Genomic DNA, 27,791 nt, shown 5'->3' on the forward strand with positions numbered 1-27,791 from the left:
CAAAAGTCAAATGTCTTTATTTTATATTAAAAAATTTGTACAGTTTTAGTTCCTATGTTTAAGAAAAAAAATCCCTAAAATTGTCATAATGTTTAGATCCACTGCAAACTGTAAAAACAGCTTTTTATATATTAAAAAAAAGAATTTACATTTTACAATTTTCTACATGCATGCACAAGGTCTCAGCTCTGTAACCCAAAAAAAAGGAAAAAAAAAATCTAGATCCAACAGTGGAAAATTCTACATATACAATCTCACTTGGAAGGAACTCAAAAATTCCTCTTCCTTTCACACACAGAAGAACAAATCACAACAATCACACACCAGGACCGAATCCATCAGCAGATGCTGCCCCATGGGGAGGGCAGAGGAAAAAGAAGACAGACTGACAGGCACCACAGAGGGGCAAGGGAGCTCATCCGGGCCCAACAGAGAAGAGAAGCACAAACTCTGGGAAACAAACGTTTCAGATGAGAAAGGATCCCAATGTCTCGTGACAGTTATTGTGTCAGGGTTTGCAACAGGACTGAGGTGGGAATGGGGAAGTGAAAAGGTAAGGGCTGACATGGAGGGGGGTGGGAAGACAAAAGGAGAAGCTAACGGGAAATAAACAAGAATAGAGAGAGCATGAAGAGTAGTTTAAGAGAAAGGGACAAATGGGGACGGCGGCAGAGTGGCGAGGTAGGTGAAGGACTGAGGCACAGCATCCTGGTGTGGAGGGAAGGAGGACCAGCCTTCCAAGGTGGTGAAAAGGAAGGTCTGGGAGGTGTGGTGGGGATGAGCTAGGATGCCATGTAGTCATAGAAAAGAGCACTGGAGAGACCCAGCCACAGCATCCCTGATGGTGGCATATGGGGCACGGGTGGTAATGGGTGGGCAACACCCCCACGGGGGAAGAAAGAGCAAATCCAGCATGTGTTGGGACAGGCAAAGTGGGGGACACTGCTCAGAGGGACTGAGTCAGCTGCACACCCCACAGCAGTTCACAGCATGAAGACAACTTCCCATATAGGAGAAGCAAAAGACAAACACAGCCATACACTTGACAATTCATCCTGACATTTCAAAAAATAATAATAACAATAATCAAAGAACACAAAGATACCACAGTTCTGACGCAAAGGACCAAAACACTACCATTCTCAGTCACAGCCCTTAGTGCTTAGAGAGAGAGTCGGGGGAAAAAAATGTCTTTTTGTTTTAGGAAAAGGGAATGAAAAAAATCACAGTGATTAAAAACATGGCAGGTTCTTAAAATAAACATTCCCCCGCCCCTAACCTAGGGCAGTGACTCTGATCCCAAATACTTGCCCTCTCCCCACCCCAACTCCTCCTCAAACCACACCACATCCCACTCCTGCCCACAAAGGCAGTGACCCCAACCACCATCCAGGCCCCATTTTCCAGGATAGTGAGGTATTTAGAAATGTGAGCGAGAAGGGACTCCTCTGAAACCAGGTCTTTGAAGAGAAGGAAAAAATACCTTCCCAGGACCCCCAGGACAGGATGTATCTCACTCAGGCTTATCCCCAAACCCACAGCCCCAGCCCAAGGCTGACCTCCAGGCGCTGCCTAGGTCAGCCCCATAATCCACCCAAGTGCAGACAAGGTAAGCACTGGCCGAAGAACCCTTCTCTAGTAAGTGGTGTGTGGAAAGATGTGCTTTTTCAGAAAGGACAGCAGGAGAAACGATCCCCAGGCTCCATCATGCCCGGGGCTGCCACGACACAGAGAAGAAGACTCCCTGGTAAGAGATCAACTGGGATCTTATCCCAGGGTGCACTCTGCAAGGCAAGAACCAATGGGTTTTCCAGGGGAAAGACGGGCTTCTAAGGGGGCATTGTGAGTTATTCTGAGGACTGGCCCAGGGGACTGCTCCAGCCCAGCCACCAGAATGCTCCCCAACATGGGTGCTGGCTGGAGGTATGTGAGTACTTCTTAGTTCTATCCCCCTTGGCTAAAACTACATAATTTAAGGGTGTCTGATCTAAAGGCTCAGATTTACAGTGAAAGTATTAGAAGGCCAGCAAATTTTGCTCAAGAATTCAGATTGGGTGCAAAGACTACGGAAGCTAAATGGGGTGAGGGGCTAAGTACCCATCAAGGGCAGCAATCTTGGTCCCTCACCCCAATACAGAGGAGACCAGAGCCCAGAAAACCAGGCAGTGAGGGAACAGGGGGGGACCCTGGCCGGCCAAGGAAAAGAGACCCCTGAGGCAAAGAAGTGGACTTAAGGCAGGGGATAAGGAGGGGCTGCTGGCTCCCCCCAAAAAAGAGATGAGGCAACAGGTCTCTGGAGCTGAGAGAAGAGACAGCAAGATTGGGGATGGCTGGTGAAGGAAAGAAAAACATTTGGCTGAGATCCCCAGGGTGGGTCAGGGTCTGCAAGCCACTAATTCTGTATAGGAGTCTACGTGGCATCCTTCACTGGGAAGGGGGAGACCCATCCCACCACGGTGGGAACACAGGTGAAGGAACTTCAGAGGGTAGGGGTCAGCGATGTTCATGGGGCTCTCTCCCAACCTTCCCCCAGGGGCTGCGCAGGAAAGACCCCTTGGAAGAAAGGTACTGTCTGTCCCCCAGGGCCCAGGAAAAGTGGTCACAGAGGGTTTCCATCTCAGTTTGCCTGTGGTCACACGTGACCACACAAATCAGAAATGGAAGGTAGACATGTCAGGGTAAAGGATGGGATCTTCCCTTGCTCTGAGTATGTGTGGATGGGGGAGAGAGGCTCAAACAGCTGGAAGCAAATAACCCTGGCAGGGAGGCCCCGGACTCTGGGGCTGTGTAGGAGGATGCAGGAGGATCCTTGCCCAAGAACTCCGGCTTGGGGTGAGCGGGCAGGGGGAGCAGATCCACCTGCCGCCAGGAGGCCGCAGGTAGTGCTGCTCAGGAGTTTGGCACCGTGGCTCTCTGGAGTCAGATCGGAGCCCCCCAGAGAAACCCTTTTGGGGGCCGCTGGATAGAACTGCTTATAAGAACCTGGGTTCGAGAGTGGGGCTCAGGTGGGCCCTGTGCCCTTTCAGAAGAGACTGTCACCCGGAGAAAGGAGAGGGAGAGAGGCACTGGTTCCTGCAGGGCCGGGAGTGATACAAAAGTGAGGGGGGTGGGAGAAGGAGAGGGAATTTCCCAGGTACTGTTGACAGAAGGATGGTCTCTCCAGGTTCACATAGGGTAAATAAGGAAGAGGGGAGGAGACAGGTGGGGGGGTGGTTAATTCAAGTAGAAAAAAAAAACTAGAGCAAGAGGACGAAGGTGGCAGGAACATGGCAGGGCCTGAGGGCCACGCCCCCACCACCCTCAGGAGCCCCCCGCGTCTCCCACTCCCCCTGCTGTTGCAGTCACACCGAGGTCTCAGACTGCAGCCTCATGACAAACTTGTGCGACTTGGGGTCCACAAATTCCTCGGAGAGTTTGAAGAATGGGACCTTCTTGGTGCTGACCACCAGGCTGAAGTCCTGGCGTTTCAAGAGGAAAACGATGCCATCCTTGAGCCCGTTGGTCACCGGCTCCTCGCTCACCAGTGTCCACTGTTTGGCCAGCCAGCGTTCCTTGTGGTACTGGATGGTGGGTCCAGCCGCCAGGTACCGCTCCAGGAAGGCCTGAGGAAGGGAGAAGGGACTTCACAGGAAGTTCTCCCTCCCACCCACCCACCCACCCTCCTTTACCCCTCGGGGGTACAGCTTCCAAAGACCACCAAGATGTCCCCAGGCTCACTCTCTGCAAACGATCTCAGAATGTCAGAGCAGGAAAGGGCCTGAGATCATCTGCCTCAGACCCTAGTTTATCAATGAGGGATCGGGAGCACACGGAGGTGATACGGCTCAGTAGGGTCAGGGCTGGGACTCAGCTCTCCTGACCCCTCATCCCTGGCACCTGCTATGACCTGGGCAAGCCCTCCCTCGTCCTTCCTTCTTCTCCCTTCTGCTCGTATGGGTAACGTCCAGCAGGGCTGCACCAGCAGAAAACTAGAGGTGTCACAGTTAAAGTGCAACATGTTTAATCACCTGTTCCCCAAAGATGGCTCAGGGGATGCAAGTCTAGGAAGCTGGCCGTAGAGCTGAAGGGTGGGAATGGCTCAAAAAGAGCACAGTGCAAAGAACATCTTCTGGAGGTGAGGGAGGTAAAGGTGGGAGTTTGGATCTGAAAATTCCGGAACCCCTACAGAGATGAGAAATAGGTCTCAACCATTCCCAAAATGGTCCTGAAACTCCCTGTTCTCCTCACCACCTAAGAACTTTACCCCATGCAGAGATGGAGTGGATGGAGTACGGATGACAGAAGAGACTATACAGAGGTAGAGATGAGAGAGAGAGGGATGGAGGGTACGGAAGGAGGTGAGAGAATAAGGGAGAAGGAAGTGGAAAGGAAGGGGCCAGAACTGGGGAAAGAGGAAGGATGCCGGGGGCAGAATGGGCCTACCTTGGGTGTCATGTCGTGAGTGATGCAGAACTCAAGGTGCTGCAGGATGCTCTCCATGGTGTGGTAAGGCTGCTGCTTGGTGGTGCGAAGGTACTTCTGCATGGCACGGGCCATGGATGCGAAGATGGCCTGGGCTGCCTCCCGTGGGTCCATCACCTCCCTGGGGTTCTTCTGCTCCTCTTCCTGCAGCCGCTTAATGTGAGTGAAGGCCTCCTCCACGGCCACCACAAGCCTGGGGGACATGAGGAGTATGGACCAGACGCCAACCTCTCATCTTCCCCCCAGCTTCAGCCCTCCAGCAGCCTGAGCGAGGTCAGGCTTTTGTGCTCTCCCTGAAGCAATACGCACCCAACTGGAGTCAAGAACCAGGCTTTGGGGCTTCCCTGGTGGCGCAGTGGTTGAGAGTCCGCCTGCCGATGCAGGGGACGCGGGTTCGTGCCCCGGTCTGGGAAGGTCCCACATGCCGCGGAGCGGCTGGGCCCGTGAGTCATGGCCGCTGAGCCTGCGTGTCCGGAGCCTGTGCTCCGCAACGGGAGAGGCCACAGCAGTGAGAGGCCCGTGTACCGCAAAAAAAAAAAAAAAAAGAACCAGGCTTTGGGGGCTGTGTGTGCGCATGTGAACATGCATGTGTGCAGCTGGGTAGATGGGGAGGGTCTTTCCCCCTCTAGGGATAGGAAACTGCTGTAGTGCTCAATGAGCTCAGCCCAGGGACCCAAGGAGGACAATCTAGTGTCAAACCCAGAGAGACAACTATGGATCAAACCCTAGAAAAAGCCTTCTTAAGACCCGCCAAATCACACTTCAGTGGGTGAAAAATTAATAGCTATAACTACATCAAAATGACAGATGTCTATTCAACCAGGACAGCATGGGCAACATTAACTAACACCTGGGGTGGGCAGAGGTAATGCAAAATATATGCTGCAAATCAAGAAGGAAGAGGTAAGAACAGCATAGAAAATGGGCAAAGGAGTGAACAAATAATTCGTAAGAGACCTGAAAGACTGAAAAAGAGATGAAGTAGTCACTGGATAGTAATCAGAGACTTAAAATGTTAATAAGATACTACTTATTCATCAAAATGGAAAAAATTAAGAAGATGACCGTCATCCAAATATTGGTCAGGATGGTGGAAGATTTCTCTGAGTACTCTGCGGTGATGAGATGCAACAAACCAGATATACACACAAGGGTGAATCTCAAAAATATACTGTTAAGGGGGAAGCAGGGAAAAGAAGCCAATTTACATTAAAAGCATAGAGACATACAAAACAATACCAGTATACCAGACATACAAAACAATACCAGTATCCGGAAACCCAGGAACCTGGGGACTTCAAGCAGCTTAGGATGGGATTCTGGGCTAAGTAAACGTGTGGATCTGTGTAAGTCTACCATGTCTCTGTTTATTCTTTTGCTTCCCCCAAGTGTCTCAGTAAAGTTTCTTTTGAAAAGATCCTTTTGACTCAGGATCTGAACCAAGGGAAACAGTTTTCTCCTAGTTACGACCAAGGTAATGGGGAAGGCAAGCGTCCCCTATGGTGGTGGCAGCACAGGAGATCCAAAGACCCTAGTCAGGGCAAAGGTAGAGGAGGAAGGGAACATCTCCGGTTTCCTTCCCACGAGGGCCTTTTCTGAGACAACTGGAGACTTGCTGGAATGTCACAGAAATGGAGCTGCTGACCTTCAGTCCACTACAGCCTCGTGTAAGAACAGGGTCAGGGCTACCTTTCTCCCTGGAAGTCTGGAGATCATGTGGGAGGAAGGGCAGAGTTCCATGACCCTCTGCTCCTCCTCCGTGGAAATCCCAACAGACCAAGGTGGGCCCTGGCAAACAGTAAGCACCAAGAAAGAATCTTCAGGCACAACTAGCATTCACATAACAATGTGAACAGGAAAAAAGGAGAAGTGAGGACAGCGTTTAAGAATTTACCAAGATATGGGCACTAGAACCTCATTTTTTTTTCCCCCGGGAAATAAATGGATATTATTTTATTTTATTTATTTAATTTTTAACGTCTTTATTGGAGTAAAATTGTTTTACAAGGGTGTGTTAGTTTCTGCTTTATAACAAAGTGAATCAGTTATACATATACATATGCTCCCATATCTCTTCCCTCTTGTGTCTCCCTCCCTCCCACCCTCCCTATCCCACCCCTCCAGGCGGTCACAAAGCACCGAGCTGATCTCCCTGTGCTATTCGGCTGCTTCCCACTAGCTATCGGTTTTACATTTGGTAGTGTATATATGTCCGTGCCACTCTCTCACTTTGTCCCAGCTTACCCTTCCCCCTCCCCGTGTCCTCAAGTCCATTCCCTAGTAGGTCTGCGTCTTTATTCCCGTCCTGCCCCTAGGTTCTTCATGACCTTTTTTTTTTTTTTTTTTTTTTGGTTTCCATATATATGTGTTAGCATATGGTATTTTTTTGCAGGTAAAAATGTACCATCTGCTGAGCAAGCCTACAAGATCTACTGGAAGGAGGGCTAGTCTAGCCTCAATCTCTGCCATCGCCAGGGAGGCTCACATCCTTTAACAGTCCCTGCTCCACTGTGTAGGCAGAATTCAAATGCCCCGTCCACTTCCATCAGATGCCCATCCCCTGGTTATCCGATAATCTCGGTACTGGGCTTCCCTGGTGGCGCAGTGGTTGAGAGTCCACCTGCCGATGCAGGGGACACGGGTTTGTGCCCCGGTCCGGGAAGATCCCTCATGCCGCGGAGAGGCTGGGCCCGTGAACCATGGCCGCTGGGGCTGCGCGTCCGGAGCCTGTGCTCCGCAACGGGAGAGGCCACAGCAGTGAGAGGCCCGCGTACCGCAAAAAAAAAAAAAAGAAAGAAAAAACCAATAATCTTGGTACGTTTTGCAGATGCAATGAAAGTGCTGAGTCAGCTGACTTTAAAATAAGGAGATTATCCTGACAGGTCTGGTCTCATCACATGAGCCCTTTAAGAGCAGGGTTTTCTCTGGCTGGTGGCAGAAGTCAGAGACAGACCTGGTCTTGCTGGCCCGGAGGAAAAGGTGAACTGCCTATGGGTCCAGGTGACAAGGAACTGACTCTGCCAACAACCAGTGAGCTTGGAAGGGGACTCAGGCTCAAATGAGAGTCATCTTGATTTCAGCCCATGAGCAGCTCACCCGTGCCTGACCCATGGGACTGTGAGACAATCAGTGTGGGGTGTTTGCAGTACCGGGTTCATGGTGATTTATTAAGGCAGCAACAGAAAGCGAATGCACACACCCCACCCATATCATCAGCAGTTACAGAAGCCGATGGTCTTCCTCTCCCCAGCCTATCCACACCCAAGAGCCCCCAGCAACCCCTCCTCCCCCAGGGACCCACCTGGCCCTCCTCTTGCGCACCCTCCGCTCATGCTCGGCCTCCTCGTAGTAGTACTCGTTGTGGCTGTTGTCCCGCCTCCGGGCCGCTGCTGCAATCACAGCCCGGGACTGGCCCGTGGAGTTGTTGGTGCTGTTTTCTGCACAGGAGCAGGAGAGAGAGGGAATGGCCACTTCAGAGCGTGGCCTCCTTTCTCGCTCCAGGAAGTCTGGAGCCAGCAACCTGACGCATCCAGAGGAAGCTGTGTCCACCCCCCAGCAACACCTCCCGTTCCCAACCCTCCTGGCCGCGTCTGGGAGAGGCCCACAGGAAAGCAACAAGGAAGGCACCAGAGGGCAGGAGTCCCGCACATGTTCCGCCCCAGTGCAGGAGGTTCTGGGGCTCAGAGAGCGAGGGCTTAGGACCAGGGCTGATGAGCAGACGCAGAGGAGCCAGATTAAGGGGACGCACCGTAGCATAAAGGGACAGCAAGTAGAGTCAGCAGCTAAGACCAGCCACCTGGAGTTAAGGGAAATGACAGAACAGAAGGGGCTGGGACACGGGCTGGGGAAAGGAGAAAGCAAGGGAAGAAGGGGGAAAGAGAAACAGGAGGCAGGAACTTGGGAATCCTGCTTGGGAGGAGACCAGGAGGCCGAGGAGCAGGGCCGCTCACCCTCTCCGAGGGAATACACCTTGAAGCCAGACACTTTCTTGGCCAGGACGGACTTGGGCAGGTTGAGGAGGGCAGGGTTGTAGACAGGGAAGTCATGGTAATACTTCTCCAGGATCCACACTGCCACGCGCTGGATGCTGTGGGGGACACGGCAGGAGGGGGAGGGAGAACGGACAGACAAGGGGCGCAGGGGGAGGGACACATCAGGGCAGGTTGGCAGGGCAGGAGAGGACAGAGGGCAGGGACAAGCTGCTTCCAAGGAGCCTGGCTCAGGGCCTGAGGTCTACTTACCAGGCTCCCAAGCCTTCCCCAGGGCTGGGCCTGCCAGTCCTTCCCTGCCGTGCTGAAGCCCAGGGGAGAAAGGGCATTGGGCCAGGGTCCCCAGCCAAGGATCACTTCCTCCCCTCATCATTCTCCCCTCAAGATTCCCTGCAGGACCAGGAGGTGCTATTGATGCTCTGGATGGCCAGGGCAGGCATCCTGCCCACAAGTTTAGGGGGGCTGAAGAACTCTCCTCATTATCTTTTCCTCTGGGGGGGAGTCCCTCCTCTGGCCAGCTCATCTCTGTGACCACTGACTGAGCGCCCTCAAGAGGCTGTGCCTCCGAGAAAGAGCTAGAAACATGATTCCAAAAAGCCCCTGTTCATGCCCCAAACCTTTATCCTCTTTGGTCCATCCCTCTCTAAGATCCCCGATCTCTAACTGTCTGTTATCTATTCACTCCCAACTCCTGACTCCCGCCTTACCTGCTCCAGGACCCTTAGCCTGACAAACGCTGTTGAAAACCTAGGATGTGCAGAGTACGCAACTCTGTCCCACACAGCCCTCCTAACCCGTCCCTTCCAGCCCCACCATCACACCTCCTACCCTACGGTCCTCTCAGCCTCCTCCCCAGGCCCGTCTGCCTGCCCCGACGCGCCCATACCTGAGATGGCCCACGTTGTAGAAGCGGCTGGCCCCGTCGGTGGAGCGCACGACCTTGAGCGTGAACTGAGGCTGGAGCTGGCGCAGCTCCAGGAGGACCACGGCCAGGTAGTGCACGAAGAGCAGGGCATCTACCAGCGACACGGCAAACTGCACCACGCCCTGGTAGCTGCGCTCGCGGGCGTCCAGGATGCGCACGCCGTAGAAGAGCCAGTAGGAGACGACAAGCAGGAAGACGAGTACCATGAGCAGGGCACGCAGCACGAAGACACGGGGCAGAGAGGCCTTGGGCCGGCGGAAGAACAGGGCCCAGCTGCCCAACAGCAGGATGAGCAGCTTGAAGGCCACGGAGATGAAGAGGCCCTCGCAGGCCGTCCCGCACGGCTCCAGCTCCTCCCGCCACAGCAGTGGGGGCAGCAGCAGGAAAGCCAGCGGCGTGAGGAAAGACAGCAGGGCCAGCGTGGCCCCCGCCGCCACGCCCAGGTGCCGGGAGCAGTCCAGCGGGACGCTGTCCTCCATGTCCTTGGCGATGCGCGTGAGGTCATCATGGGAGATGCTGTGCTCCGAGGTGCCCGTTACTACTGTGGTCGTCTCCCCCCAGTTGTCATCCTGCATCAGGAGAGGCCGCAGCAATGTGGGGAGAGGAGGAGGAGGCAGGGACACAGGAGAAAAGGTGAGCGGAGAGAAGACAGAGAGCAAAGCAGGGAGAGGAGAAAAGAAGGTAATCAACAAACATGCAGCCATCAAAGTATTTACTGAGCTCCATGACATGCCCAAGCCTGGCCTCTGCAGAGATGGGGCATCTGAGACCTGGGCCCTGTGGGAGCTTCATGCCATCAGCCAGACAGCAAAAAACTACCCATGTACCCTCAGAGCAGAGGGTACAAGACAGATGTCAGGGAGCCGCTCAGCCAGAGACTGGGATCCGAGGTCAGACTCTCCAGGCAAAGCGGGCAGGCTCGAGCAGGCCACCTGCAAGGCCAGGATAAGCAACAGGTACCTATCCTCCAAGTACGGAGAGCCACTCAAGGTTTCTGGTTAAGGGAGTGACCTGACAAAGGCAGCGTGGTGAAGAGAAGAGGACACCGGGAGGAAGGGTCGGGGAAGGTGAGTGACTAATGAGGGGCATGTGAGACGCAGTGCGGACTCGGGGCCACTCTGGGTCTCTGGTTCGCCTGGCTGGCTCTATTGGGCCGTCTGAATGCCCACCACACAGGGGCTGCCTGTCCCCGGAGGCAAGTGGGTGGACAGGCTGAGGTCCCCTGGTGCCCTTCTGAGCGTGGTCCACTCAAGCTGTTTCTCTGCAGGGGCTGGATGCCATCCCTCAGAGGAGCCCCAAGGCCACCAGTGGTCATCCGTGCCTACACCCTTAACTCGTGGACAGTCTGGGAATATGGAGTCACATTTTGACACCCAGGGGATTCAGGCTACAGGACAGAGACACAGAACGGGGAGTGTAGGAGACTGCCTGGCAGGGTCAGCGACTAGGGGGTGGAAGAATCTCCTCCCCGAGGAAAGGAGAAGAGTCTGACCAGAAGATGAAAAGTGGAGGCGCTGCCTGCTCTCAGCTCAGGGAACCCTAATATGACCCTCAGTCACACTGCCTAGGCACTCCAAGCATCAAGGGCCTGGGGAATCGTCAACAACAGGAGCTGATCAGGTCTCAGGGTCATTTCAAGAATTCAGGAGGCCAGGTCTCTGGGAGAAGATGGGATTGGGAAAGAGAGAGAAAGAACATTTCCCTCAGGTAGTGATCTGCTCCCAAGACCCAGGAATCCCCAGTGTCAGTCACAGAGATGTCCTGTGAAGTCTCCAGCCCCCTAAGATGCTCCCAAGAAGAAAGAAAAGGAGGAATGAGACGTGGACAACCTCACAGTCAACGCAAATCCTGCCTCTGCCTTCTGCCCGCACTGGGTTCTGCCCCCTGACCTCCCTGCCAGGTGCACACAGTGGGCCAGAGAGGCTAGACCAGGAGCAACCTGCTCAGCCCTGTCCCAGAGAACTCTCTTGCAGAACCTCCTCCGTCTCTCCAGGCTCACTTCTTCTCCCTTCCCTTTCTCCATCGACTCCTCCCACCTACCCTAAGACCAGAGGTGCTATTCTAGAGTCCGACACCAGAGAGCGCTGGAGTGCCCATGCCTTTAGGCTCAAGGAGAACTCAAGGCTGCCACAACCCCAGCCCCTCCCACTCCAGATTCCCAACCCCCTAACTGGCGGGCCTGAGCCCAGAGGAGCCAGGCGATTCCCATTACACAGCCCAAGTCACATGGGTCATAAAGACGAAAGAGGCTGCTGCTTCCAAAGGGATCTCTGAATTCTACTGAAATTCTACTGCATTCTACTGAAACAAGGTCCTGGCTTGGGACACTTGGCAGAAGTATGACACAAGATGCCCTCCCTGATCTGGTCTCTGTCGGAAGACACCAGGTTTCCAGGCCCTTCCCCTTTCTCATGGACCTCTAACTTCTCCAAGGATCAGTCTGGAAAACACCTGGCCTAGACCTCATCCCCCTGACGCTCACCCGCTCATCCCCTCTCGTGGACTCATTGTCCAGCAGGGGCTCCCCTGGAGCCTGGATCGTCACCGACTTGTCCCCACGGCTCCCGTCTCGGCTCTTAGAGCGGTGTCGGTCCCGACGGTCCCTGCAGCAGGAGGCCAGGGGAACAGGCACATGAGGTCAAGGGGAGGACCCGGGTTTCTCCGCAGCCACCCCCAGTCCACCACCCCTGTGCATGCTTCCACCCCTCCCCCCCCACCTGCGTCACGCCCCACGCACACCCACCTGTGCTTGCGGGAGCTGCGGGAGTGGCCCGACTTGTAGGAATACCCTGAGTACTGGGACTCGGTGTCCATGGCGTCTGAACGCCGCGCCTTGTAGCGCTCCAGGGCCACAGGCTGGGGCCTTTTGGGGGGCCCCACTGCCACCTCCTTTAGCACCGACTTCTTCAGGCCAAGGGGCACCTTTAGAAAATCAACCGTCACCCTGAGGGACTCTATTTTGCTGGACGGGTGGGCTGGTCTCAGAGAAAATCAAGCGGCCGTCCTGAGGAGAGGAAGCAGCTGATTAGGGGGGAGCCGGAGCTTCCCGTGGGGTCAGAGTGGAGAGGAAGGCCATCCCCAAGAGGCGGCTGCCGGAAGCTCAGGGCAGCCTTGCCACTACCTGAGAATATTGCACCCAGCTTCCTGCTCTGTCCAGTGGGCCCAGTTCCTCCTGCCCTGCCTCCTAGAAAGAGCACCCCCAGACTGTGCCCAGGGCACAGGGGTGGGGGAAGAGGGCCAGCAAAGGCCACCCAGAATGACCCAACACTGGACCCCCTGCCGGGGAGAACCAGGCAATGGTTTCCTATTCTCAGCCAGGAAAGCTAAGACTTGGAGAAGGCACGTTCTGGCCAGGCCAACTGGTTGGCCCAGTGGAGACCATAGCAGGAGGCAGCTAGCTCTGCCCAGAGGCTGCCCCAAGCCTCTCCTTCTCTCCCCTCATCTCCTCCCGCTCATAAGTTCTGAGTGTGCCCACAGGGGACTGCCTGTGGCTGCTTCTCCTGGCATCCGCTCCCCAGCATCTACGGCAAACACACCCACAGTTACTGCCAGGTCAAGTTGGCGGCTCCCCCTGAGGCTGTGTGTGTGTGCGTGTGTGTGCTTGTGTGTGCTCACAAAGCGGGGGTAAGGAATGGAAACTATGGATCACGTGGTGGGGGGCAGGAGGAAAAGCCGGGTAGAAGTCATTCTCTGACAACCTAACATCCTGGACTAGGCAAGGTCGTGAGCTGAGGGGCAGCATCTTTCTTCTATACTTTCACCTTCTAATTCTGCAGGGAGAAGGACCTCTCCTTCTCGCCTCCTCTCTCACGCTCAGCCAAATCCTGCTCATTCCTCAGAGCGCAGCCCCTACCCCCTCACCAAAGCCCCCCCCTCCCCCAGCACCCAGTGTTACATCTTCCCCTCCAACCCCGACCCCACCATCATCGTCCCCGCGCACTGAGCAGTCATTTCCTACCTTCACTCGCTGAGTCACCAGCTCTTGCTTAGGCTCCTTCTAGGAACCATGTACCCTGCTAGGCCCTGGGTACAGTGGTGAAAAGACCCTGAGTTCACAATCTAGCGGGGCAGGTGCACGCTAAACAAGTAAACAGGTGAGTATACACGACTAACTACATCAGTGATGAAAGGAGAATAATGAGGACAGTATGACAGGCAAGTCTGGGGAGTGGGGCTCGTTTAAACTGAGTGGTTCCAGAAAGCAACAGCCAAGCCTGAAAGAGCACAGGAGTTAAGCAGGCAGAGCGGAGGGCAAAGCCTGCAGAGCTCAGAATCCCCCGTGGAAGGCCAAAGGCAGTAGAGTTGGGTGGACCAGTGGAGCCGGAGCTGCGGAAGGGAGAGGGCAGTGGAAGGTGAGGCTGAAGAGGTGGCCGGGGTCCGGCTTATTGCAAACTCCATGGGTCAGGGGAAGAGCTCATGGGAAGCCTGCAAAGGGTTTTAGCTATGCAGGTATGGACTGGAGAGAGGAGAAAGCAGAAGTAGGGAGATGAGTAAAGAAGCAACTACTGGGCTTAACCTCGTGGCGCAGTGGATAGGAGTCTGCCTGCCAATGCAGGGGACACAGGTTCGATCCCTGGTCAGATAAGATCCCACATGCCGCGGAGCAACTAGGCCCGTGCGCCACAGCTCCTGAGCCTGCGCTCTAGAGCCCGCGAGCCACAACTACCGAGCCTGTGCTCTAGAGCCCGCAAGCCACTGCTACTGAGCCCGTGTGCCACAACTGCTGAGGCCCACATGCCTGGAGCCCACGCTCCACAACAAGAGAGGCCACCGCAGTGAGAAGCCTGCACACCGCGATGCGGAGTGGCCCTCGCTCGCCGCAACGAGAGAAAGCCCGCGTGCAGCAACGAAGACCCAACGCAGCCAAAAATAAATAAATAAAATTAAAATTGAAAAACAAAAAAGCGACTACAGTGGTGAGGCTTGGATGGGGCAGAGCAGCAGAGGAGATGGGAAATAGTCACTTTTGCGACATATGTTGGTGGTAGGACCAACAGGACTTAATTGGACTGCGTGAGGGGGAGGGGAACGTCAAGATCTCTGGCCTGAGCAAGAGAGTAGGTGGTCGTGCCATTATTAGGTGGGAAGACTGGGGAGGAAGTTGGTGAGTTCAGTTTCCAGTGTGCTGAGTTCATGGCTGTGAGACAGGCTGTGGAACAGGCAGCTGGTGTCAGAGGAGGTGGACTCAGAAAAGAGTCTGAGCTGGAGGTATGGATGGCGTGCAAGGTTAAGGGAATGGATGAGATTACCCAGGGAGAGGGTTAAATAGGGGGTCCCTGAGAACTCCAATATGTAAACGTGTCCGAGGAAAGGGATCAGGCAAAGGGGCTGAGAAGGCAAGGCCAGAGGAGCCTGGAAGCCAGAAGAGTGGCTGTCATGCAGCCAAGAATTAGAGCGTTTCAAGGTAGGAATAAAATCAGCCGGGTGCTGCCAGAGGTCAGGTACGTTCATTTGCTTTATGTAGTTGTTAACTTTTCTCCAGCTGAACTGAACCATCAGTAACTTGAGAATAAGAACTACGATTGATACATATTTGTATCTACCGCCTTCCCATGGGCAGATAGCAAGTAACTAATACCCACCTGACTCTCAGGGAAACTGCAACGACTGTACGGAGGTGAAATCAATGCTAAATCCATTCATTTATCCTCCTAACAGAGTTACGTGGAGGCACTCCACGGCCTAGTGATGTCTGTCAGTAGCCCCATGTCAAGGCAAGTGTGTGACAGAAACATACTTAGGAAAACAGAGACACAGGACCTTAACCCACCCTAAACCTTTCTAAAAACCTTTGCTACAAACAAGGCCCTGTTCATCTCCCTGTCTGTTAATTACATGTTGGGCTCCACTACCCTGTCTCCCCCAAGAACCCATTCTACTGGTCTAGTCCCTGATACAGTCCAGACACATCACCTGCAGCTCTCTTGCTGTGGTTCAGCTTATTCTTTCTAGTCATCCTCCTAAAAATTGAATTTCACCAGGAGGTTCAAAGAGAGCTGGGTTACAGAGTGAGACAGGTTGAGAAATAAAGACGAAAAGGACTGCCATGGACTCCAGTCCAGACAGAGACACCAGAACCCAGACTCTCCATCTCCCCAGCCTGAATTCTCATGTCTGCCTGAGCCAACAGCAAAAAGAGCCTGGGGTTTGCAGCCAAGTGTCTGAATTCCAAGCCTAACTGTCCCACTGATGAGCTGTGTGACCATGTGCAAGTTACTTAACTTCTCTGTGCTTGGCAGCCTGGTAGGCTCATTGGTAAAATAGGGAAAATGATACACACCTCGTGCGGTTGCTGTACGTATCCTGGGGGTAAAAGAAGTACTTTAATAAACTGCTCAGCAAGTAATAAGTTAAGCAATTAATACACTCTGGCTTCAGGATCATTCCTACTCTAATCCCCAGATGCTTCCTCTGAGACCTGGGAAAGAGGTGGTATAAATAAATCCTGCTGCTTGTACAACTAAAGTCACACACACACACACACGCACACACGCACGCGCGCACGCGCGCACACACACACACACACACACCAGACCAGAACCACCACTTCAAACACACCCAGGAGGGAAGCTGATGCCATTGTACTTCCCCTACAGATAAATTTCAAACCAGACAAGGGTGCCAGTCCCCTCCCAGCCCTTTGTTCTAAGCTGCCCTGGCCTAAAGCTCCCTACCTTCCTCCCAGCTACTCATTAAAGACCCAACATAAACCCAGCTCCCCTGGCCTGCTTCTCCCACCCCTACCAACCCAACTCAAGGTGCCCAGAAAGCACCAAAACATGCTCCTTCCTCCCCTACCAAAGAGAGGGGCCAAAAATGAACCCAATTTCTGAGGCCCTTGCCTGCTGTCCCCTCAAATACCCCAGGGAACTAATCCAAGCACTGGAGAGGCTGTGGGGAAGGATGGGAGGTGAGCAAAGAGAAGGGCAGAAGTTCCCCTTGTTTAATCGGTCTCAGGAATCAGGGGTTTGGAGGGTCTCCCGGGTGGGCAGCGTTCCCAGGGAAGAGAGTGGGGGAGGGGATCGCTGGATGAGATCAACAAGTTGAAATGTGGGAGGCATGACAGGACTGGGAGGGAAGTCCAGACTTGCTGCAGGGCAGGGAGTGCCCTGGTTTGGGGGGTGGGAGGCTGTAAAAGGGAATGTGTTCCATTGCTTTTCACCTTGCCCCCACCCCACCCCAGACACACAAACACACTCACCCGGTCCCCTGCTCAAACCAACCATGGATTATCTGGGGTTGGCCAGAGAGGAGAGTGGGAGGGAAGAGAGCGGCCGTCACAAAAAGGAGACCCTTCTCCCCTCCAAAGGCCTTTCAGAAATAAAATTAATGGAATGTGTCTCAGTATCATCCCAAGAGGACTGGGAGGAGGGCTGGGGGGGGAAATGTGGGGGCTTTTGTCCCGGCTGCCCAGCTTCTCCCACATTGATCACCATGGCAACCAAAGCCCCCTGTTGCCTAGGTGATGGCAGCCAGGTCCTGGAACCCATACCCAGCATCCCAAGCGAGAGAGGTTATAGAGGTGGGGGGGTAGGGACAGAGGGGGAGAGAATGGGGTTTCTCCTCTGGCGGCCCCAGCTTTTGTATGAGCTCTGGGATCGGGTTTCTTCAGGAAACAATCAGAGGCCTCTGGAAAAAATACACTCAAAACCCGGCAACAGGCAAAGGGAGTAAGGCCCTGGGTGGGGTGGGAGGCATCGGAGGGGTTTGTGTTGGCCAAAAGTCAGACCAAGACTAGCCCCTTCCCCACTGCCCCACTCAGAGGAGCAGCCTAGGCAGACAAGGCCTCGGACACAGACGCAGGCAGCCCCACGCGAGGCGCGTGCTGAGGACCAATGACCAGACGGCCGCCGGCGTGGTCACCACCTCCCCCTGCTGCTCTAGCCCGGGGCTATCCCACCACCCAGTCCCAGCTCCTTTCAGGCCTGGGGTGGGGAAAGGAGGCAGAGACAGGACCCAGATCGGGCTGGCGGAAGGAACTGTGGGAGCAGGGCAACCAGGTAGAGAAGAAGGTGGGGAGGGGACAGAACACAAACATGCACTCAGAAAGGGTGCCTGCAGTTCCTCGTCCTTACCGAGGACAGGGCTGGGAGTTCCAGACCCGAGGCGCAGCGGAAGGCGCTTGTGTGGGATTTCAGAATGCACTTCCAGCTGGAGCGGGGAAGAAGATAAGAAAGAGGACAGGAAGCCAAAAGTTTTCATCCTACAGGAGCAGTGCTCCGATAGGGCCAGTTTTTAAACAAATGGCCTTCCTCTCCTCAGGCCAGGATGGGGAAGGGTGGTCCTGCCTGGATGCAAGGAAATGGGCATATCACCTCTTTAGACCCTTCCTGCAGAGGAGTCTGTGGACTCTTGCCCATTAAAGGTCTCTGATTCCTATAATCTTCAAAAATACTTAAACACTGTGCTGTACATCTGAAACTAACACAACAGTGTAAGTCAACTATACTTCAATTTTTTTGAAAAGGTCCCTGATTCCTACACAAGAGCCTAAGTCTTACTGCATGTGCCCTGCACCCTCTTCCCCACTACAAATCATGGGAGGTGTGGACATGTGGGCCCCCAGCCCCATGGCTCCCTAAGCTTCACCTACCACTGCCTCTGTCCAAGGATATCAATGTGAGTTCCACCCAAAGTGCTGGATGCCCACCCTCCTGAGGGGCACCAGAAGTCCCATCTCCCAGCCCAGTATCCAAGGAGCTAGATGTCTGCCCAGAGAGACCAAGCACCTTGCCAAGACATCAGCTAGCGTGAGGGAGAGCAGATTCCAAGTCACAACTAACTGTCCCACTTGGTTTCTCCTCTTTGCCACATCACTCCCTGAGTTTCACGGATGTGCTCAATCCAGGCCGCCCTGTCAGACACTGGTAGAGGCAGGAGGTGTCCGATGTGGGAGGAAAATGCAGCACCCAACAAGCTCCCAGGGAGGAGAGGGAGGTTCCAGAACCTCTGACTGTGCCCACATCGTTCTCCACGCCCCCCCACCACCACAAGAGGAGACAGTGGATTGACCCACCCAACTCTCGGTAGGTCCCAGCACTAAGCTAGAAGAGGCCTTCCAGGTGCACCCCCAAGTTTTACAGATAAAAAGGTAGGGCCCAAAGAAAGAAGGGTGCTAGCTCATGGTACTACATCCGAGGCAGCCCTTTCTGGCCTCCACTGTTAGAAAGACCTCACTAACACTGTGACTCTGAGGAATGCTCCTCTTGGAGTGAGACCAGGTTCCTCCATGACACTCCTCCTGGACCCTGGTTCCTGGAATACCCAAGACTATAAGATGGCCAGGACAGGAGAGAATTCACTGGCTCCTGCCCTACCCCCTCTTCCTCAGTGACAAAGGGACAGAGACTAGACAGGCCTAAGCTTGTTGAGACAGTTGAGACTGAAGAGCCCCTTCCCCTGTAAGGGCTGGTTTCTGCCTCCACCCACCGACCACTCCTGACTGAGGATCTCAGTGTTCCTTCCTCATTCCCATCCAGCCTTGCGCCACGGACGAGTCCTGCATCCCAGGAGGCCCATGCTGGGTTCTCCCTACCACGAAAAGAACTAAGGCACAAAGTGGGCCAGGACCAGCCCCAGGCCCTAGACCAAAAATGGGATTTTGCCCCCCCCATTCCTGTACCCTGAAAAAGGCCCCTGTGTCCTTAAGTGACAGCGCTGTCCAGGAGGCCAGAGAGAACAGCTGGATCTCAGTGGGCTGAGGGCTAGGAAAGAGCCGGAAGCAGATGTCCAAAAGCTGGCACAAAGCCCCGCCCCTGCCCTGTTAACGGGCACTCTCCCAGGACGGCCCCAGACATGAGCTCACCCTCCTTAGAGCCCTGGGGCAGGGGGCAGGATCCCTCTCCTCACTGGGCTGAGTAGCAGGGGCAGAGCCGTGCTTGGGTCATGCAGACAGTCTATGCTTCCAGAGCAGCTGTTCACCACCAGACCCCAGTGCAAGGAGCACAGCCGGGGAAGGCCCATGGATCGGGCTCCCGGCCAGGATACCTGAGCTTGCATTCTAACTGCAAAGGAGCTAGGGAAGCCACAACCAAACCCTTCTCCACCTACTTCCTTAATTTCTCTCGATCTAAAGCAGAGGGGGAGACCGAGGACCCTCCAAATCCACAGACACACTTAAGCACAGACACAGGCACGTGTACACCTCGTATTCCCCCTCTGAAACCTGGAATGGCTCCTGCCTGCCCCGCCCAGCTCCACCCACCCTGGCCAGGCAGGTTCTGTAAAGACCTGCTCTGCTTTCTCTCCAGCACGCCCACCCCCACCCCGGCTCTCAGAAAGTCCCTGCCCCCAACGCACTGCACACAAGTACACGCATGTTGCACACACACCATAGCGCTGCATTCCCTGCCTCCCCCAGACCCATTCCCAGTCGGTCTGGAAAGGAACACTGGGCGGGAGGAAGGAGTGCTCGGTAGAAGGGGCCGGTAATCCCTTTGGCATCTGTCCCAGGTGGAAGCCAGAGGGGAGACAGGATGCTAAGCTGGGGAGAAGGTAGCCGGGGCTTCTAGATGCCTGGATGCTCTGTTAAATTTTCACCAATGAGCAGGCCCCATAATTCCCACCCGCCAGGCTCTGAGCTTCTTCCTCCCTCAGCTAGGGCAAAGGACCGGCCCCTACGTGCCCACCACATAAGCTGCGGAAGAGCCAAGAAGGAAAATAGGCACCTTGAGTTGTCCTCAGGGACAGGAGAAGGTGGACAACGGGAGGCGGGCAAGCCACGTTGACCCAGAGGCCAACTCCTGTGCGCTCCACATGCCCACCCTCACGGAAAACAAAAATGCCTCCGCCTCTTCTTAGCCTACTGTCCTAGGTGGGCCCCACCTGTCCCTGACCCCAAGAGACCTTCAAAGCCTGCTCACCCAGCGCCCGCCTCGGGGGGAGGGGGGGCGAGTAGAAAGCAGCCCCTCGGGATGAGGAGTCAGCCGACCTTAGGTCTGCACGTGGACCGGGACAGCTGTGACGTGCGGACCCTGGCAACAAAGGTCGGTTTGTGTGGGGAAAGCAGTAGGGAGGGCCTAAGGGTGCAAGACGCCGTGTGACTCGGGGTGCGGGTGGCAGGCCTGGCTCTCCCTGGGTCTCCCCGTTCTGAAAACCTTCTCCTCCTGCTTCACTCCAGGGCCTCTGACCTGGTAAATCAGCCGGTTCTTATCTAGGAAAACCGAGCCAGCTGAAAGGCCCAAGCACCAACCAACCCCCACTGTCTTGACAAACCCACCACCTGAGGTTTTCACTCTTTCTGAGGAGCCTCAACATCCCCCACCCCTTAAATCTGCCACCCCAATCTTGGAGTAAAGCAGGGGACAAAAATAAGTGTTTCTGTTCACACTCGGTTGCTTTCCAAGTTACTGCATTCACACCTCGGGCTCAGCACCTGTTCCTGTGTACCTCCACTCACCCTAAAAAGCCAGAGCCCCCTCCCCAGACCCTCACACACAGACACACTCTCTCTGCTAGCCAGAATGGGGGAGCCACGAGCTCTCTGGTGAAACTCTCTGGGGTCTGAGGGATATTGTTAGGGCGTTGCTGGAAAACTCTACAGACAACGAGGGCCAGGCCCTTCCAATCAAAACAAGACTCCATGGGTTATGGTGGCCGGAGCCCCCACGTGTGAAGTGACCCAGCAGACAGGAACAGGCCAGCCCCCCGGGGATGTTCTGCCCAGGTGGCAGGCCTGCCCCAGGCTGTGACAACAAGGTGCTCCTCCTAGGAGACCCCATTCCTCCAGCAGACTGACACCCTCCCTCAAGGGTAGAGTTCTCTACTCCTCAGGCTGACATCTGGACTCATGTCTGCTTTTCAGGAGGTAGGGGAATTATTCAAGTTCGAGATGAAAGGCAATAATGAACAAAACCTGAACTAAATGAAATGAGAGGAGGGAAAGGTGGAAAGAGCACTTTGGGAAACGGAAGAGAAACGACATCAGATAGACCTAGCATAGCCTCTGAGGAGCTATGTAATCTTAGATGAGTTGCTTGCCCTCTCTAAACCTCAGTTTTCTTATCTGTAAAATGGGGATAATTGTGCCAACTTCAGAAGGTCGAGCGTTCAATGAAATAATGTATACAGAATATCACGGAGTCAAGTATGTAACAGATGCTCAATAAAATGTTAGTTTCCACCTCTTTCTACTATAGAGGGTGCACAGCCAATCCCCTTCACTCCCTGTTCCCATAACCTCATTGTGAGAAGTAAGACCCCACCCAGAATAAGATGGAAACAACACTTTGGCTACAGTGCTGGCCCCAGCCCCCAAATGACGGTCCCTCTCTAACTTAGACCACACCCAGGTCTGAGAGAGCAGCCAAAACCCCTCATCACACTCTCTGCCTCTTTCCTCAGGGGCTCCTGGATCCTCCAGCCTCTCTCTTCCCCTCCCTCCTTCCACATTTACAGTGAGGCAGGGCCTGGGCTCTAATCACCTCCTTCTCTCCTGCAGGCGCTAAGCTCAGCTGTGTGTGGAGTGGCAGGAGAAGGGGGCCCCAAGCCTCCCGCCGCCCCACTCCAGCCCCCAACTTCCCACTCTCCCCTCTCACTGCCCCACCCTGATTACCAGGAAATCCTCAGCTCTGCTGTTGGGTTCTCCCAAACCCGTTCCCAGCTGTCATGTCTGTAATTACCAGCCTTGCCAGGGGCATCAGACAAGCACAGCAACACCTAATTTCCAAAGGGCGCCACCACACAAGGCCTCTGCCTCCTACTCTAAACCAAGCAGTGTGGAGAAAGGGATGGAGAGAGTCTTCCTGACCCACCTCATTTCTCTCCACATCACAAGACAAGAGGTGACAGAAGGTTGCCCAAGGGCTTCCCTGGTGGTGCAGTGGTTGAGAGTCCGCCTGCCGATGCAGGGGAGGCGGGTTCGTGCCCCGGTCCGGGAGGATCCCACATGCCGCGGAGCGGTTGGACCGGTGAGCCATGGCCACTGGGCCTGCGCGACCGGAGCCTGTGCTCCGCAACAGGAGAGGCCACAGCAGTGAGAGGCCCGTGTACCGCAAAAAAAAAACAACAACAGGGAAGGCTGCTGGGGAACGAGTGTGAGTAGGATTTACTCCCAGGCCTTTTCCTTCACCTCTGCTACCAAAATCTCCCCATGAACAGGGTTACCCACCTGGAGAGCGTGAGAGAAATTTCAGGTCAATTCAGAGAGAGGGGAAGTCAATGCCCAGTAAAACAGGAAGACGGGTACCCACAGGGATGAGGGCAGATGCATACTGGAGGGAGCTGCCCAGGAAAGAGGAAGAAAGAGCAAGTTTTAAAAAGTCCCATCTGCGACCCAGACTCTGAGAAGAGGCAATAAAATATCCCAGCCTCTCCTCTCCCTAATGCCTCCATCCCCAGCCAACCACAAAGGACTTCATTTTATAGGCAGGGAAACTGAGGCCAAAACCCCAGTTAATACTTCAAGATCCAATAACACCAGCAGCATGTGGCTCACCAGCACCCCGGGTTCCTTCTAGCTCATGCTCAGCCTCTAACTGCAGCGCCCTCCCCAGGCCCCTCCCTGCCTGCCTAACTCATCCTTTAAATCCAGCTAAGGTTGGTCCACACAGTGGAATATGATTCAGCCACGAAAAGGAGTGGAGGTGTGATGCTACAACGTGTATGAACCTTGAAAAAATTATGTTAAGTGAAGGAAGCAAGACAAAAGGTCACACATTGTATAATTCCATTTATATAAAACATTAGAACAGGTAAATCCATAGGGACAGAATGCAGATTGGTGGTTGCCAGGGGCTGGGAGGTAAGGAATGGGGAGGATACATTAACTTGTATCCTTAGTGGGTACAGGTTTCCTTTTGGGGACAATGAAAGTGTTTTTAGATAGAGGTGGTAGCTGCACAACACTGTGGGTGTACAAAGTGCCACTGTTCACTTTAAAATGACTAATTTTAGGGAATTCCCTGGCGGTCCACTGGTTAGGATTCCGCACTTTCACTGCCGAGGGTGCGGGTTCGATCCCTAGTCGGGGAACTAAGATCCCACAAGCCGCACAGCGTGGCCAAATAGATAAATAAATAAATAATAAAATGGCTCTTTTTTTTTTTTTTCCCCCATACCACGCGGCATGTGGGATCTTAGTTCCCCGACCAGGGATCGAACCTGCACCCCTTGCAGAGTCTTAACCACTGAACCACCAGGGAAGTCCCTAAAATGTCTAATTTTATGTGATGTGAATTTCATCTCAGTTAAAAAACATCCAACTGTGCTCGCTTCGGCAGCACATATACTAAAAAATTGGAACGATACAGAGAAGATTAGCATGGCCCCTGTGCAAGGATGACACACAAATTCGTGAAGTGTTCCATTTTTGAGAGGCCCGCGTACCGCAAAAAAAAAAAAATCCAACTAAGGTCACATCTCCTCCAGGAACCCTCCCTGACACCCATGCCAGGACCAAGCACTCTTGCTCTTCTGGTGGCCTCCTGAACACACCTCCATACACTACTCACTGGGTTACAGTGAATTGGCATGTTTATGCACATTTTCCCTATGAAAGCCAGTCTTATTCACCCCTCCATCCCTAGTTGCCTCCACACAGCACCTGGCAACTAGTAGGCAGTGCCCAATATGGTCTGCCAGAAGAAGTGCAGAACCAAGGCCTAGCTCTCCTCCCCAACCCACAACTCACTCCTTTAATAATCATCAGTCAGAACCCAAACCATTCCAGCTAACGTTTACTGAGGGCTTCCCAAGTGCCAGGCACCGTGTGAAGTACTCTCTATATATTACTTCATTTAATGCTCATAAACCTAAGAGGTAGGGCCTATTATTAACTCCATTTTACAGGTGAGGCTTCAAAAGTTATCTACTCTATCTGAGGTCTCAGAACTAGGAAATGGCCAAACTATAATTTAAGAGCAGGCTAAAACCCAGGGAAGGAGGCCACTAGAGGTTCCTGGAGGAAGGCCCAATCTGGGGAGAGAGGATAGTGCCTTTTTTTTTTTTTTTTTTTGGTAAATATTTATTTATTTATTTGGCTGCGCCAGGTCTTAGTTGCGGCAGGCGGGATCTTTGTTGCGGCGTGCAGGATCTTTTAGTTGTGGCATGTGGGTTCTAGCTCCCTGACCAGGGATCGAACCCGGGCCCCCTGCACTAGGAGCACAGAGTCTTAACTGCTGGACCACCAGGGCAGTCTTGAGGATAGTGTCTTAAGACATCTAAGAGGCTGAGGAATAGGTTTTAAGAACCTGCCCAATGTCACAACACTATTAAGCACTAATTCCAGCCAACTCTGCTGGACGCTTCCCTTTGGCCTCACAGTGTGGGGAGCTGCTCAGGGAGGAATACCAAGGAAAACTGAAGACCCTCAAGCTCAGGGGATGATGGGCATCCCAGATCTCTTCACTGTTCCCCACAAAGCTTCTGTTAGTCAAGTTGATCCCCCTCTAACTGAAAGGACCTCTTGGAAACCAAGTAAGCAGATAAAAGTCTGTCCTGCTCTAGGGACAGGGAAGGGGGCCCATCCTCAGATCTCGAAAGAGCAGAGAAGCAGAGGGGGCACACCAGAGAGGCCGGCCCCAGAAGAATTAGGGGGAGAGAGGGCAGAAGCAAGACAATGGGGGAGGAGGGGGCAACGCGGCCACTAGTTCCAGTATGAAGTACTTTCAGAGGCGGCCTTTCCTAATGTCTGACCACAAGTCCTCTCCTCCTTGGAAGAGCCCCCCAACACACACCAGTATAATACATCATGCATGCAGTGAGAGGCCAGGAGCAAACAAGGTACCCTGGAAGGTACCCCAGAGCACACCATCCTAGATGCAAGAACCTCACTCGCCCTGGGAACCTTACCCATCAGATAGGTGTCAGGTTTGGGGCAATCATGCATTTTTTTTAATCCAGTCTTTTCCTTCTCTGCCCCACCCCTAGTCCCAACATTTTCTGCTCTTCATCTGGGGGCTTAAGAAAGGTGGGGAGCCCTGAGGGCTAAAGAGGGAACATTCCAATTGCACATGCCCATTAGGAACTCCCATTAGGGAATTACCCAGAGACCCTAATGGGCCTGTGCATTCACAGCCTCAGCTCCTAAAACTGGGTGCCTCGATCTAATCTCTGGCAGCAAAAGGAAAATGACTGAGAGTGAGATGGGCAAACAAGGCATGCATCCCAAAGATGGCCAGCCCCTTCTCTTCATCCCAAAAGAGAAAGAATGAAAGAGAGAGAGAGAGGGAAAGAGACAGAGAACGTAGATGCTGCTTCTCTGGGGACAGATACATCCACTTCCCACCGCACCATCATGACGGTGAGTACAGCCCTGGATGAGTGCCTGCCCCTTCCCCACCACAGGGACAACTGTCCTCCTGGCAAGCTCAGCCCCTATTCCTCACCCTGAGACCTGGTCCCAGACCACAGCTCCATCCCAATCATGCTTCTCACCAGCAAAAAGAAAGTGTGATAAACCACACAGACACACCTGCAGACACTCCTGAAGAAACACCCTCCACTGCCCTCCCCAGAGCTCCCATGCTATCTTCTCAACCCCTTCCCTTCCCTTGGGAAGGGAACCCAAGATGTTACGCACCGGCTCTCCTTCCTCCGGCCTCCATCCCATACCAAAATCCCAGACTCCTCGGGAACTATAGGATCCTAGAGGCAGGGCAGTTTGTGGACTCTGAAACAGCAAACTCCAAGATGGCTTTACAAGAAAACTGTGGCCTGAGGGGCCTGAACTTGGGCTGGGAAGCCAAGAATGTAGCCTCTCCAAGCACTAGAACCCTATCTATAAGGTGGAATAAGAGGATGTCCCTCTTTTTCTTCTCCCTGACTCCTCCAATCCCCCAGATTCCTCTAGGACTACAACCTGAACCCCTGTTCCCTATTCCCCACAACACACACCCTTGTCCAAAACAGGCACCTCATAAAATGGCCCACTCACTCCCACCCATAGGTCTCAGATACTTAAGGCACTACCCTCAAAACCAGGGCAGGGCCATCCAAGAAGCCTCAGGATCCTCCAGGCAGCCCTCCTTTGGGGCTCTCTGCCAGGAAAATCTGCCTGCAGAGGCAAGTGGCAGTACCCCCAATACACACTCAGAAATACACACACCACCTGTGTGTGGTGTGGCAGGCACACGCTGGTACTTATCTATCAGCACAGGTTTTACACACAAGAGAACACATTCATTCGCATCCCTTTCCAGTACACAGATGCACACACACCTATCCAGGTATGCCCCATTCTGCCCCACACCCATCTTCCTCAGTACCTGTCTATCTCTTTCCCATAAACCCCCACCCAGTTCACACACATAGATACACACCCCTTCCCCACAGTATACCCATAAATACATATCCAAACACACCACAGATACATGGTCGTCTCCTCCCTGGGTGCACACACACTCAGGCACAGAAAAACACCTTCATCACCAAACCCACCTGCAGGAACACGCAGCACGTCAAGGTGCACACACACACAAAAACAAAGAATCATGCACATTGATGCTCCACTAAGCCTTTAAAACTCACCAATGCAGAGCCCACAGCCCCTGAAATGGGTAAATATGAGTGGAGACAGGGATGCCGGCGCCTGTCCTCTGGGCCCCGATAGATAACACAGTGCCCGGGTCTCTGGCCTCCATCCCCATCCTCGACCTGCACGAACACCCCCTATACTCTCCTCGGGCGGGTCTCCCCAGACTCCACATCACACCCTCAGTGCATACCTGCCCCCGGCCCTCCCCACACTTCTGAGGTGTGTATGCACCCCTAAACACCCTCGCCTTCCAACACCTCCAGATTTCGATCCTTCCACTGCCTCTCCCCCCACCTCCAACACACACTCCCAGCCTTTGACTTCAACCGGCTCCCCCGGTAACATTAAGGCCCCCGCCGGGCGCCGGGCCCCGGGCCCAGGAAAGTCCCCGGCTCTCCAGGCCCGGGCTCCGCCCCCTCCCCACGCGCCCCTTCCTCTCCCCAAAGTTGGGGGGCACTCTGCTGTGCAGTGGGGGAACGGACCGGAAGGGGGTTACCCCGCGCCCCCCTTCCCCCATACGCCACCCCACTCGCTGGGGGACTGGGCACCCCCTGGCCCCTTGCATGACTGTCCCCTTTTCTGTTTCCTTTTTTTTTTTTTTTGCAAACTTTGCCCGCGCCCCTTCGGCCCGGCACTCACCAGCCGCTGCGAACTGCCGGGTGGGCTCCGCCGGCGCCCCACTCGGTCCGGCGCCTTTGTATCCGCAGCGTTCCGGGTCGCTACGAACTCCGCGCTCCCGGACGGGCAGCGCGGACGATGGGGGGGTGTAGAGGGGGGCTCCTGAGTCTGGTCGCCCCCTCTCCGTCCCAGATCGCAGTCTCTTCCCCCTCAGGGCCCCAGGGGCAGGGGGCCGGGGGGAATGCGGGGCGCTTAGGCTCCCATGGCGGGACCAAGGATCAAGGAATCAGGGATCAGGAATCAGATCGGGAACCGGCGGAGGAGG

At 54.2% G+C, this 27,791-nt stretch overlaps 1 protein-coding gene and 1 non-coding gene across 6 annotated transcripts; one reads left to right on the forward strand and one right to left on the reverse strand.

The window, feature by feature from the left end:
* On the reverse strand, positions 1-27,791 carry VANGL2 (VANGL planar cell polarity protein 2). 5 transcript variants are annotated; one of them, XM_060297534.1, is made up of 9 exons: positions 27,488-27,791; positions 22,484-22,596; positions 12,119-12,379; positions 11,858-11,978; positions 9,337-9,944; positions 8,412-8,548; positions 7,763-7,898; positions 4,423-4,654; positions 1-3,602 (listed from the first exon to the last, which is right to left on the reverse strand). In XM_060297534.1, exons 3-9 carry the CDS (start codon positions 12,187-12,189, stop codon positions 3,342-3,344), a joined length of 1,566 nt encoding a protein of 521 aa, XP_060153517.1. In that variant the 5' UTR covers positions 12,190-12,379; positions 22,484-22,596; positions 27,488-27,791; the 3' UTR covers positions 1-3,341. The 5 variants fall into 5 exon arrangements, with proteins under 5 accessions (XP_060153517.1, XP_030697873.1, XP_060153521.1 ...); XM_030842013.2 differs by lacking the exon at positions 22,484-22,596; XM_060297538.1 differs by lacking the exons at positions 22,484-22,596; positions 27,488-27,791 and adding an exon at positions 26,842-26,958.
* Positions 23,579-23,687, forward strand: LOC115844849 (U6 spliceosomal RNA). The gene has a single exon (XR_004036238.2). It is a non-coding gene; the product is annotated as a U6 spliceosomal RNA (small nuclear RNA).

This window comes from Globicephala melas, chromosome 1 (assembly GCF_963455315.2).
Source record: "Globicephala melas chromosome 1, mGloMel1.2, whole genome shotgun sequence".
NCBI classification, from domain to species: Eukaryota; Metazoa; Chordata; class Mammalia; order Artiodactyla; family Delphinidae; genus Globicephala; species Globicephala melas.